The sequence below is a fragment of the Camelina sativa genome, chromosome 4 (genome assembly GCF_000633955.1).
Source record: "Camelina sativa cultivar DH55 chromosome 4, Cs, whole genome shotgun sequence".
Classification (NCBI taxonomy): Eukaryota; Viridiplantae; Streptophyta; class Magnoliopsida; order Brassicales; family Brassicaceae; genus Camelina; species Camelina sativa.
Window position 1 is genome coordinate 16,063,643 of NC_025688.1, and position 15,037 is coordinate 16,078,679.

General features: G+C 33.4%; 2 protein-coding genes across 2 annotated transcripts; both read left to right on the top strand.

Moving 5' to 3' along the window:
* Positions 86 to 2,474, top strand: LOC104780736 (peroxidase 34-like). Its single transcript, XM_010505259.2, has 4 exons — positions 86 to 378; positions 1,019 to 1,210; positions 1,657 to 1,825; positions 1,916 to 2,474. The coding sequence occupies exons 1-4, from the start codon at positions 142 to 144 to the stop codon at positions 2,383 to 2,385; spliced, it is 1,068 nt and encodes a 355-aa protein (XP_010503561.1). The 5' UTR covers positions 86 to 141; the 3' UTR covers positions 2,386 to 2,474.
* On the top strand, positions 3,209 to 5,427 carry LOC104780735 (peroxidase 34). Its single transcript, XM_010505256.2, has 4 exons — positions 3,209 to 3,480; positions 3,830 to 4,021; positions 4,446 to 4,614; positions 4,713 to 5,427. The coding sequence occupies exons 1-4, from the start codon at positions 3,244 to 3,246 to the stop codon at positions 5,180 to 5,182; spliced, it is 1,068 nt and encodes a 355-aa protein (XP_010503558.1). The 5' UTR covers positions 3,209 to 3,243; the 3' UTR covers positions 5,183 to 5,427.

A 15,037-nucleotide genomic window follows, 5' to 3' on the forward strand; every position in this document is an offset into this window, starting at 1 on the left:
AAAAAAAAAAAAAAAAAAAAAAAAAAAAATTGTGCCTCCAGATTTGACCAATTTTGGCTATAAAAGGATTCTTTAAGATATGGACCTTACTCATCCTCTCCATTAAACCCAATCAAAGAGTTTCTGTTTCCCTCGTAAAAGATGAAGTTCTCTCCTTCTTCGTCATCTACTTCGTTCACATGGACAATCTTAATCACATTGGGATGTCTTATGCTTCGCGCGTCTTTGTCCGATGCTCAGCTTACTCCTACCTTTTACGACACTTCATGTCCTAACGTCACGAACATCATAAGAGATACCATTGTCAACGAGTTAAGGTCAGATCCTCGTATCGCTGCGAGCATCCTTCGCCTTCACTTTCACGACTGCTTTGTTAATGTAAGAATTCACTTTTCATACATCTATACCGTAACGAATTACTGTGGTTCATCTTATAAATATTAATATCTTAGTGTAAAAAGTAGATAAAAACAAAAGTAGATAACAAATATTCTTTGTAATCAGCACACGCAAACTGTCTTAGTTAATACTCTTTTCACGTATGTTAGATACTTAGATGCCATATGTTTGCTTTTCCCATAGAATTAATACTTTATATATATCTCGTCGACAATGATGTTACTGGTTACTTATTAATTTATTGCACAAGGATGTTTTCCAAAAGGTATATGAAAAGTCGGATTCACGAAGATAAATTATTAGTGTTACAGTTGTTAGGAAGAGCATATGGTGCCGTACATAGCACGTCAGAAATTTAACATCCATCAATCATTCTTTTTTGTTTTTTGTTTTTTGTTTTTTTTTCTGTTGAGGGATATATATATTAAAATGACTTTTCAAACATCATTATATTGATAGGTAGAAATATAATCTTCATTGATTACTTGCTTTAGAGGAACACATGACTTTAATGGATGACAAAAAAAAGTTTTATCTTAAATTGTCTGGTAAATTAAAAAGCTATGGATGTAATACATTGCCTAATAATTTGTTAAATAATATTTTGGACTTTTAAAAGGGTTGTGACGCATCGATCTTGTTGGACAACACGACATCATTCCGCACAGAGAAAGATGCGCTTGGAAACGCGAATTCGACTAGGGGATTTCCCGTGATTGATAGAATGAAAGCCGCAATAGAGAGGGCGTGCCCAAGAACCGTTTCATGCGCAGATGTGCTCACCATTGCAGCTCAGCAATCTGTCACTCTGGTATGCTCCATTGTTCCATCTTTCATTACAAACATTTTTTCAACTATATATATATCAAGTAGTGACTTTACATATAACAAACATGACGGAAAACCAAAAATTGGGATATTTTTAGTTTTTTGGAACGTCACAATCTATATTTAGTGTCAAATTTTCTCCTACATATGAAAAGTATTCAAAATTATTTGAGAAATATTCAAAACGCGTGGTCCCGTTAAGAAAATTTGATAGCCACTAAGTCTCATTACTTGGATTTACCTGGTTAGGCAAGACTACATTTTTCGTTAGCCAGAAAGAATAATTTTTCATTTTTTCCAAGAAACAGTGCAGCTTAAAACAACTTCCTTTTGAGTACATAATTAGTGATTTTATAATACATGTTTTTATTTTTCTCATTGAGTACTCGAGTGGTTATTTGAATATAATGGATATATATTGTACTATAGGCAGGAGGTCCTTCTTGGAGGGTTCCTTTGGGGAGAAGAGACAGCTTACAAGCATTTCTGGAACTCGCTAATAATAATCTTCCTGGTCCATTTGACACACTTCAAACACTCAAAGATAGCTTTAGTAATGTTGGCCTCACCCGTCCTTCTGATCTTGTTGCTCTCTCCGGTAATTAACAAAAAGAAACTAAACACCAATTGATATAGTTGCATTTAGCGAGTTAATTTCTGATATAATCATGGTCTTTCTTTGGTTTAGGGGGTCACACATTTGGTAAAAATCAATGTCGATTTATTAGAGACAGATTATACAACTTCACCAACACCGGTTTACCCGACCCTACTCTCAACGCTACTTACCTCCAAACCCTTCGTGGACTATGTCCCCAAAATGGCAATCTAAGTGCCTTGGTGGATTTTGATCTGCGTACGCCTACGGTTTTCGACAACAAATATTACGTGAATCTGAAAGAACAAAAAGGTCTTCTCCAGACCGATCAAGAGTTGTTCTCTAGCCCCGATGCAACTGACACAATCCCCTTAGTGAGAGCATATGCTGATGGCACACAAACATTCTTCAATGCATTTGTGGAGGCAATGAATAGGATGGGAAACATTACACCTCTTACAGGAACTCAAGGACAAATCAGGTTGAATTGTAGGGTGGTGAATTCCAACTCTCTACTCCATGATGTGGTGGAGATTGTTGACTTTGTTAGTTCCATGTGATAATTGTTTACTAAATATGTATGTGGCTACAAGAATACATATCAATAAATAAAAATCTCAAGATTTTACTTGAGAATATTTAATTTTAATCTCTCTTTTTCTAGATTTTTCTAAAACATATATATCAGTACATGTTCTCACGTGCATGTTGTCATCGAAATATCGAATTAATTCATTTAAAAAAAAACAACAAAAATATAGATACACACATGTCACGAAAATATAGATTATTTATAGGATTTGCCATATACAGCATGATATCAACGTTGCGATAAGTATGTAAACCTCTATTTCTTCTCTACAAGCCACTACCCTGGCATTAATGATGCCTAACAACGTTGAAAATTACATAGAGAGATCGAAAGTGACAGCTAATCACATGATTGAGGCTAGCCAGAGGTCGAGTTGCTGCGGCTGAGAATTTTCTGCCAAACTCCCCGAGTAGAGAGAGTAGTTGAAGCAAAGGTTAAAACTTTATGTTAAAAGCAAAGGTTAAAACTGTTAATAAATCTTAAAAATATTGCCAAAAATAAATAAATAAATAAATCTTAGAAAATATCTTATTTTTATTATACTGTATAATGACCATGTTAATACAGAAAATATGACCATCAGACCATGTGTTTGGTTTTTATTAGAAAATATCTGATTTTTATCTGACCGTATAATGACCATGTTTATCAAAAAAAATACAGAAAATGTGAGAAAGTTTGAGGTTACTAAGTATGAATACCCCAAAAGAAAAAAAGCCTCCAAGTTAGACACGTTTTGTCTATAAAAGGATTCTTTAAGATATGGATCTTACTCACCTTCTTTGTGGTAAACCAAATCACATCGTTTTCTTTTTTCTTTCAAAAAATGCATCGCTCTTCCACTTCTTCTTCGACTTCGTTCACTTGGACAGCCTTAATCACATTGGGATGTCTTATGCTATATGCCTCTTTGTCCGATGCTCAACTTACCCCTACCTTCTATGACAATTCATGCCCTAACGTTACCAACATCGTACGAGATACCATTGTGAACGAGTTAAGGTCAGACCCTCGTATTGCCGCGAGCATCCTTCGTCTTCACTTCCACGACTGCTTTGTAAATGTAAGATAATTACTTTTTTTTTTCACATAATCTATCACGTTGCTAACTATTTGTGTACAATATGTATCATATTAATGATTTTTTCATGTTTTTATTCATATTATCTTATTGCATTTATTATTTGAATTTAATTATATACTCCTATTATAATGAGATTGTATATAACATTTCAATAGTCTAGTTTATTCACGATTTTTTATCTTTATTGCGTAAAATAGGGTATTTATGGATTACTAAAAAAAAAATACTCAGTGTTTACATCGTACTGGTGGTAAAGATTCAACTTTATATTTATAGATGTAATACACTGACTAACAATTTAGCAAATGGTATTTTGGACTTTTTAAAGGGTTGTGATGCATCAATCTTGTTAGACAACACGACATCGTTTCGAACAGAGAAAGATGCGTTCGGAAACGCAAATTCGGCTCGGGGATTTCCTGTGATTGATAAAATGAAAGCCGCAGTGGAGAGGGCATGCCCAAGAACGGTGTCATGCGCGGATATGCTAACCATCGCAGCTCAACAATCAGTCACTTTGGTATATGCTCCACTTTGTCATTCTTTTTTTTTTATTACTTTTTAAACACGACAACCTGACTTTGTAAATAAATTTTTTTTTTTCTTGTTTTAGAAGGTCGCACTCAAAATTTCGTATCAACGTTTCAACCATATATGACCAAGGAATTCAAACTTATTTTAGGAAAACATTCAAAACGCGTGGTCCCCTTAAGAAAATTTGATAGGTCGTTTACTTTTATTGAAAAAAATAAGATCTCATCACAATAATATAATTGGTAAGACTACGTTTTATGTTAACCAAAAAAAATTTAATTATACATTTTCATACTTTTCAAGAAAATATTTGAAATTAAGAAAACCCTTCCTTTGAGTATATCATCTATGAAATTATATAACATGTTTTTTTTCTCTTTACGCATTAAAATTTCTGAATGATATCATAGGCGGGAGGTCCTTCTTGGAGAGTTCCTTTGGGGAGAAGAGACAGCTTACAAGCATTTTTGCAACTCGCTAATGCAAATCTTCCTGGTCCATCCTCCACACTTCAAGTACTTAAAGATAGATTTAGAAATGTTGGCCTCGACCGTCCTTCTGATCTCGTTGCGCTCTCTGGTAGTAATTAATAAAAGGATATTAAACACCAATTCATATGTAGTTGTTATCAACTGAGTTTGTTATTAATTTGATCTTATGGTGTTTCTTTTGTTTAGGTGGCCACACATTTGGTAAAAATCAGTGCCGGTTTATTATAAACAGACTATACAACTTTAGCAACACCGGTTTACCCGACCCTACTCTCAACACTACTTACCTTCAAACTCTTCGTGGATTGTGTCCTCGTAATGGTAACCAAAGTGCCTTGGTGGATTTTGATCTGCGTACGCCTACGGTTTTCGACAACAAATACTACGTTAACCTTGGTGAGCGAAAAGGTCTTATCCAGAGCGACCAAGAATTGTTCTCCAGCCCCAATGCAACTGACACTATCCCTTTGGTGAGATCATATGCTAATAGCACACAAACCTTCTTCAATGCGTTTGTGGAGGCGATGAATAGGATGGGAAATATCACACCTCTCACAGGAACTCAAGGACAAATCAGATTGAATTGTAGGGTGGTGAATTCCAACTCTATACTCCAAGATGTGGTTGAAATTGTTGACTTTGTTAGCTCTATGTGATCGATCGACAATATATAGTTGACTAAAAATATGTGGCTACAAGAATATATATGTCAAAAGAATAAATCGCTGTCGAATGATAAACTTGATGAGCAGGCCAGTAAAGATCTCTGTCAGCGTGTGGAGTATCTCAGTAGGTTTCTGTTTTAATTTTATATATGTTTTTTTCAGCCTTTAATTGAAGGTGTTTTTTACTTAGTTTTGGATATACTATTCTAATAAAAATGATTAAAAGTATTGTGTTACTGATAGTATTTTATTTTTGATCTTTCTTATCTAATCGTATATTTCAGATTAGTTAGCCAGCTAATCTTGTTTATGTGCGGATTTGTGTGATCAAAGAAAGAAAAAATCGCTATACGTGTTCATGATCTCGTTTAATAATATTTATTTTCAACGACAATTATTGCCTTAGCCATGCTAGCAGAAAACGACATCGCTCCTACTCGATCTCGTTACTAAATTGTCTTTGAAATAAAATGTCAGCTACTATTGTGATTGTGTAGCCGCCTAACCGGAAGTCACAAATTGATTACGTTTCTTTCGGTTACGTACTCACATAGCCACATATAGGTAAATAGGAGGAATTACTAGCTTCAATTCGATAAATCAAAACCAAACTTTGAAGTTTGAACCAGGAACATTTGATAAATTAAATCGGATAGTTTAGTTTGGAGACTATTATATATGTCACTTTTTGGAGAGTTTTTACTGTAAAATTATACATTAAGACATAATTTCCAACAATCAAATCAGTTTGGTTTTTTTTGTGTTTTTTAGTTCGTCGATTTGTCGGTTTGAAATTAGTTTCATTGAATTAAGTTTTGGTTCAGATGAGGTATCGTTTAGTTTGGTACAGACTCGAAGAGCGGAAACTATTGCCATATGAAAAATTGAAATTCCGAAGTGTTCAAGACACCCAAAGGTTAATAAAACATTACAAGAAAAGGCATTCCTCAATGTCATAAAATATAGATAAGGTTTACCGGTTTTGAATCCATAAGATCTTTTAAGACAATGGCTTGGAAGCGCATTGAAACATGTGAGATCACTGTGAATCGAGAGATCATACTCGAAGGATTCAAAAGATAACACATTGGTCATGGTCAATAGACATTGTGATGTTAAAGAAAAAATCAATGTTATGTTTCTCATTAGAGCAAGCTAAACTACCCAAAGTAGCGTGATAACAAGGATTCAAGAGACTGATGCTATAGTCGGTTGAGAGTAGCTTTGAAACCCAAAGCAAAAGGTTTAGATCTCCTTGATAAATTGTGACACAACATTTGTAGCATTGCTTTCTCATGGTCATGGACAATTGTTTTTGGGTTGCAACAATAGAATGACTAGAATTTAATATTCGGTATTGACAAAACTTTAATATATTAAATTTTAAAATTTAATTATATTCAGAAATATATTTTGAAATTTTTATATTTTTATTGTACATAACTTAATTAAAAGTTTTTAATATTTATTATTATTTAATATATATTTTTAGTTTCTATGTAATATAATTATTTATTGTATAATATATAAATAATTATTGTTCTATGTGTTTATTCATATTTTCAATCTCTAGTATTTCCAATCTCTAAATCGTTATTCTTTGTTTTTAATGTGTTAGTTCAGTTGTATATTCAATGTATTAAACACATATATATAGATATATATATATATATATATATATAGTTATATTAGAGATAAATTACTTCACTTCTTCTAATTCTAATTAAAAAATTAAACTCTAAAATATGATTGAACTATAATTAGGGGTGTCAAAATGGTTAACCCAACCCAACTAAATTCATTATCCAATGAGTTAAAAGTTTAATGAGTTTATGAGTTGACTCAACTCATTTAACAATTGGGATGGATCAACTCATGTATCCATTTAGTTAAATGAGTTAGATGAATAATTGAGTTGATCCACTATAATATAAATTAATTAATATTTAATATAAAAATTTATAATTAATTACAATAGAAATTAATTAATATTTAATATAAAATTATAAGATGATGATGATGACATCATGCTGTTGACTATGATATATATATATATATATGTTGATATGATGATGGTGATGTTAATATGATTATGATATTATGATGATGATGATAGTATGATTATGTTGATATGATGATGGTAGTATGATGATGATGATAGTATGCTGATGTTAATATGATGATGATAGTATGATGATGATGATATTGATAATATTAGATTTATAATGAAGAAATGATGGATTAGTGGTTAATACATAAACCTATTATAACCAAACTCATTTGACTGATGAACTCATTTAATCATTAACTTATTTACCATTAGGTTTCTTCTAAGTGCTTATTTACCATTATTAATATATTATTTTTTCGTTCTAAAATATATATAGAATTTGATATCTATTTTTGGAGGGTTAGCCAAAAAATCTGATTAAAATCATAGATTTGGTCTCTTCAAAAACATATTTGAATATTTATTATATTCCATAAATTATACAGTTGAGCAAAAGAATCCAATTAAACCAAACTTAATCATTTTAGTTTATTTTATGATGTTTTTGAGTTACCACCCAAAATGTTTAGCCATGCACAACGTTCATTTTATTTTATTTTTCTGCTCATTGACAATATTATGTCTGTTTAAAAAAATTGAATCAGAATATATGTGGATAAAAATCTAGAATTTTATTTATTATATGATATATGTAAGGATTTAACTAATGTTTTAAAAATATGATCAAATAAAGATGAGAAGAGATTTTTTAACATAATTTTCAGATTCTCCATTAATTAATAGTTTTATAAACAAATGATTTTGATTTCAATAGTTTAATTCCAAAACAATCATTAATAATTGCAATTAAACACAATCTCCACATAATTTCAGTTGTAATTGAAGTAAACATTTATAGGGGTTTCCTTGCCAAGTAATTAATTAGTTTGTGTTCGTTTGCTACATATTTTGTTTCTTTAAACTGAATTTAACTAATGGGATGGTCCAACGATTATGATTGATTTAGGATGGAGGGGCCTCCCAAACACAAGTTCACCTTGAAGAACCCTGAAAACCTTTTACACGCTCAAGCCTTTTATAAACAGTTATTTGAGAGTACATCAGCAGAGACTTCTGCGGCTAATACCCAAGTTGAACTCAAGTTATCGGACTCCTGCGGCATTGCGGTCTTGAATATATCAGCAGAGACTTCTTCTCTTCAGTAAGTTNAAAAAAAAAAAAAAAAAAAAAAATCAGTCAATTTTGATTTAGCAGAAAACTTATTTTATAGTCAAAGCTTCTTGTTTTGTTTCATTAATTTAATTAGCAGTGGGATCATTGTCGAGTCCCCTAACATCTCTGAGGCCATCGCCAAAGTCCGACTTTCTGTAGCCATCGTCATTTTACAAGAGTTCAAGCATCCTCTTATGGGACTTAAGTCAGTGTCGTTCTCTCTGCTTCTTTTAAATAAACAGGTACCGCACGGTGTTCTTATCTCTCTCTGATCCCTCCTCTTTTTTTTTTTTCTCCCTATCAAATCTCAATTATTAATCTCATAGTCAGATGTACATTATCGGATCTTCATGCTAATTAATTGATCTCAACCTAGCTATTTCTTCCATATGTTTTAGTGGTTGTAGAAGAAAAATAATGCCGGCGGGTTGGAACAATGTACAAAAACAATAGTTTCAACAAATTTAGGTATTTTTTATTAATAAAACTTAACAATGTGGACGAATCAAAAGTAAATACAAGTCCTATCTATCCTTGCACTTTTATTGATCTATGCTTTGGTTTTTATTATCCTTCGATGTACCTTAAACAATCATCCTTGGATGTACTTTAAACAATCCTTGTCTTGTATGTTATTTTTTATTTAATGAAATGGTAACACTTCTTTGATCAAAAAATAAAAGGTAAATACAAGTCCAAACAATAAAATAAACTCAATGAACATGATGATTCCCAATGAGAACAACTAACGATGATAACGACTATTTTTTAGATCTAGGTTTACTTTATAGCATACACCTCACCAATTTGAATTGATTGAAAAGATATTTTGACAATGTTTTTCTAAACAAGACGTCAACTCTAACAATTTCGTCTTTGTCTCTGTCTATCAAAACAATCGGAATAGATTTTTAGAAAATAAACATATTTCGTACCAAAATAAACTTTTAATCCGAAGTTTCAAACTTGTGGATTTACAAGAGCTTGAATATCAAATAGGACTATAAAGAGGAGTCCTTAGAATACTGGTAACAAATTAACCCTTAGAATATTGACCATTCCAAAAAGGAATTTGGTAGCTGGACTAAGAAAATTTCCATAAAATGTGTGTGTGACCTAAGGTGTAAATAAACCTTTGCATTTAGTCATATAACATAACTTTGTTATCGAGGTTTTTTAATCCTCAAAATAGTTATAGTTATTAATTGCAATTTATTAATTTATAGAGATTATTAATTTATCGAGTATTTAAATTATAGAGGTTTTACCGTAAAGGTACATCCATGTTAATAAATAGAAAACATCAAATTAAATATAAAACTTGTTTTTCAAACTTGTTACTGTAGAATGTCACAAACTATCAATCTAAATGTCTAGAAACAAAAAGAAAAAAGAGATTTATATTTGGTTCTAAAAATTATCGGTATATATAAAGTTAAGCGAAGAGTAATCGGATTAAATGGAGAGTAATGAGATAATTGATTTTTTTTAATGGATTAGTCTATCAATAGAGGCGGATAGAGTAGGCGTAACAATTTTTGCGGGATCTAATCGATGGTAGAGGAGAAATTTTTAAAACAAAGAGTAGTATATTGCAGTATCATTCAAATTTTGGTGTTGAATACCAATTGGTTATAGAAATTGGAACTGTTTGGTTAACCAACTACTATCAAAATTCCGTTTGGGTGGTTCTTGGGAATCAGAAATTTGGACTTACAAATTATGGTTCGGTCCCGGTTGATATGCCTAGACCTAGGTGCAATGGATAAGGCTGAATATAGAAGGGTAAAAGAGTCATTATGATGGTTGAACTGAAACGACCCGACCCGTTTTTAAAAAAAAATAATAACAATTACAATATATAATTAAGCATCCCATACTACTTAATTATACCGACCTAAACCACAATACAACATTAAACCAGCAATAACCAATACACACAGTGGAAACATACCAATAATACAAAACCGATATAACATCAATACAATAATATTCCTAACCATTCTATCCAACAACCTAACATTCTTCTAACCAAGGTTCCAACATAAACAATATAACCAACAACAAACAAACGAGACCCTAGATCATCCTCCTCCTCATCGCCCTGATTCCACGTCACAACCTGCATACCACAAACAACAATTGAGATGCGTAAGTATTATCATAAATACTTAGTGAGGCAATCCTCCCATCTACTGGGGTATACACACAAGCAACTGAGATCCAATGTTTAACAAACAACAAATAAACACAACCAACCAGGAAACCACACGCAACACACAAATTGGTGTCGACCGACACCGACCCCGCAGATACGTTCTGCTCGAAGCCGAACAACGAATCTTCGTTTCCAATCATCTCCAATTCGTCCCAAACTCACCCGAAATCTTCAGGAATCTATAAGAACCATAACACAACCTCCAAAAACAAGAACAACACCACAACACACAACAAATCGGATGTTGTAAATTTTACGGTTTAGAATTGAATTGTAATATTTAGAAAACATTACTGACCATAAATTACAAATACTATAAACAATATCACTTATAAACATGACATACATAAATTCAAATTTATGGATAATAATATCAATTTTTGTATTTTAATAGCCTATAAAACTATCAAAATGAAAATGATGCATATCTAGATATTTGAAAAAAATTAAAAAATTAGCTATTTTTATGACATGTTATAAAGTATTTTATATCATTATAGTTTAAAATACATCACAATTGTTTTATAGATGTGAGCTTTTGCAAAAAAGATCAAAATTTTAAACCATAGATTATTATATCAGCATATATATAAAGTTACATGATTATTAATTTATGATATTATTGGAACTATATTTTACAAGATAATTTTTAAAAAAATTATTATCTTATTGAATTTTGCTGTTTTTTACGCTGGTCTAATTTGAGACCAACAAATTTGCTATTTTTTACACAGACTCAACCCAATTTGATTGGTGGCCAAAAGATTGAAATGACAATTTGATAAAAAAGAAAGCGAACCTAGGGTTCTTGTGGGTAGGGGATTTCTTTGTTTCTTTGTATTATTGATTTCTCAGCTCCAAGTCGTTCTCTGGTACTTCTAAACGTCACGGAGCTAGTGGGTCTAAACGGGCCTAACTTATTTTTTTAGACCCGAACCCACTTAAAAAAACCTACAAAAAGAAACTGGTTTAAAAGGGCATACCCATTTAAACCCGATTATTAACGCATTTGAGCAAAATATTATCGGGTTAATTAATTTTATTTTTCAGAATTTTCTAAAGTAAACCATGTCGTTTAGTTTTGTCCCTAGAAAAACATCTAACGCCGTTCTAGGTTGAAAAATGGCAATTTGATAAAAAGCGAACCGGTTCTTGTGGGTCGTCCAGCAGAAGTTTCTTACCGGCCAAAAGGTATGTGCCGTGTCGTCTTTTTAATTTTTCCTGTCGAATCTCTTTCTCTCATAGTAAAAAGTAAATTCCTAGGTTTTTCTACCAATTTCAGTAATTGTTTTCTCTTTGGGGCGTGATTTATTTAGAGAAACGGAGAATCTGATTTTTTTTTTAGTGGTTGGAGGTTGCAGTTGATCACTGAGCAGCCTCCAGAAACCATTGGATGGGTAGAGAAAACTGCACGTATGCTTGCAGTAAAGGGAATAGAGCTTGAGAAGTTGATCATGGAGCTTAATATGGACAATAACATATTCGGTTTTATGAAGAACTCAAACCACCCTTGCCACTCATTGTACCAGCAAAAGCTTGCTGAATACCGTTCTTAGATCAAGGAGGAGGTGGATCTCAGGAGCCTGTATGCGATGCAAAATCCTACCTTGAGCCTCTTCCCTTAAAGGAGCCTCCGGGTTGTGCATCTCCATTTCCCAAGGATATTGAGCTTGGTGTTATTAAGTTCATTGCGCTATTTGTGGCTCGTTATGGGGATTATTTTCATGAGGCTTTGATGGAGATAGAGGTTATGAGGCCCCGGTTTGACTTTATGAAGCCAACTAATAGCAACTTCTCATGATGCTCTTGTCGTTTCGTATTCACGAGTATTAAAACCTTCCAATAATGGTGTTATGGTAGACTCCCTTCTTGATTGTTATTTCAACAGTCTCCAATTAGAGAAGCTGGAGGAGGGTGTGGTGACTGATGAAATTGATTTGCATGCCTTTGTGGGTGGTCTTGACTGCTTTGCTCACCAGGACGATGCTGTGTCACCACCTGAACGCCTTGCAATGATGATGCAATAGCCAATGCAGCCTCAACTACTGATACTAGGATTTTTGTATGTCTCCTAGCAGGTTCAATTAACCTTATGTAGATGTAGTACTTAAGGTGTCAATCCAAATGAGATGTGGCTAGCAATCAAGATGCAATCAACGTATCACAAGTCAAGCCAATTCAAAGAATGGGTTTATATCTAACAATCCTGGAATGATCAGAATGCAAAACGGAAATGAACTACAGAACTAGAAACGAGAATGCATGACAAGAAGTAAACATGAGTGAAAGCAGAAACGAGTCTAAGCGTGAACTAAACAGCAAGAACCGAAATAGTCTCAGGAATGCAATAAAAATCAGAATGATAGAAGTCCTAAGGATAGGAGTAATTGATGTCGGCGGAGTCTCCTAATCTATAAAGTGTTTAACATGCATCAAGCAAACTATCCCTAAACAATGAACATCACGACTTAGCTAATCAAATCTCTTGACAGAAGCTACTCAGACGTAACCACTTCCAAACCTAGCTCTCGCTAGAGAAACATGATCAAGCAGGCATGACAAACAAATTCATTCACGTCAACAAACATCCTAAACAACTAATCTTTTAGGCTAGGAATGTAAGTCTCTAGCAATAGTTGGTCAGACATTTCATCAAACACCTTTTGGGTGTGGAAATGTCTAAGACCTAGTTCCAATTGATCAGAGAGAAACTACTATTTCTAACTCTAGTCCAGAAGGGAATCATACAAATCTAAACTTAAACAACCTACATACTAAGATCCTCCATCTAATCTATTCCATCCTCAAGAACTCTAACACTACTCGGATCTAGAAATCATCATCAATGATACAAACTCAGAAAACATTCAATCAAGCATCATCAGATAGATAAAAATGAGATGAACAACTTTTTAGAAGAAATCAAATGCAAAAACTGAATAAACAAAAAGATATCTGATTACGAAGTCTCCAAACGTTTTAGGTGCTAGATAAACCTTAAGGAAAAAAACGAGATAAGAGATGTCCTCAGCAAAGACTTAACAAAATGTATTTATAGTAAAAACATGTAAAGCCCTAAAACTTAAAACAACAAGGTAAAGAATCGGTTTGGGAATCTCTTGAAGCATGTGAGACAAAACGTCTTCGTGACATGTGCGATCGAGTCGGTGCGCGTCGAGTGGAGTGCAATCTCGTCGTGGACGTCAGTCGAGAAGAAGCGAGGGGAGGTTGGCTCGAATGAGATGGCTCGAGTGACGCACCCGGAGGTTGGCTCGAACGAGGTGGCTCGAGTGACGTGCCCATAGTTTGGCTCGAACGAGGTGGCTCGAGTGAGGTCGAGTGGAACGACATGACTCGAGGCGCTTGGCTTCATTCATGGAGGTGATGCTCGAGTTGCATTTCCGGCGTCTCCTAGATACCTGAAATACTCCAAACTGCACAACGTATGCAAAGATGATGCTAGAACTACCTAAACATGCAAAGTGTATAAAAGAGGCTAGAAAAACGAGTTATCCTAGCTAAATGCATGACAAATATGTGCTAAGAAGAGGCAAAATATAGATATATCAACTCCCCCAAACTTATTCTTTGCTTGCCCTCAAGCAAACAATCAAGAACAAAGTATGGAAGAGAGGTGTGAAGATGGGGTCTTAGAACCTAAAACATGCTGAATAAAATAGTTAGAATCAAGGTCCTTGTTTTTAATTCTATGATGCGTGGTGAAGGAACTTTATTTAAAAATACTTTAGACAAGTTCATCTCAACATGAAACGATTTCAATCTTTAATCTACACATGCAATCCTATCGATAATTCCTTTTAACATTCATTAACAGAGAACCATGAATCAAGCTATGCAACGTCATTGAACTCATTTGGCTTGGGTGAAAGGTCAGAGACGAAGATGATCTCCTTCTCAAGTGGTTTTATTAATACAGAACAAGGTTCTCTCATGAAAAGGAGTTGAGCTTAAGAAAAGGCTAAAGGTTGAAACCAACTGATACATACAAGAGCAGCGCCCTGTATGCCCAAAGGCCCCCAAGGAAACGTAGCCCTAACATTCTAACCCAGAACTTGGTCCTATCTCTATCCTTCATCAGAAACATCATCCCAAAACCATTCTCTTACCATTTACACTTAATCTTAGGAGAAGTTCACTTCTTATCATTATAGCGAATTGGGAAATCTTTATTATCACTATGGTTCTTTTCCTTTTCTTCTAAGGACTCTAGACATCATGAGCATTTTTACTTTCTTTTCTTTGTCTAATTTTTATTTTATTTTATGCTCAGAACCAATAACTCTTTCTACTTTACTCAACCCAAATCCTTTACTAGTCTTGTAAACTTTGAAAACACATCCCCCTCCTAAAGACTTTCTACCCTTTACTTTTTTTTTTACTCTTT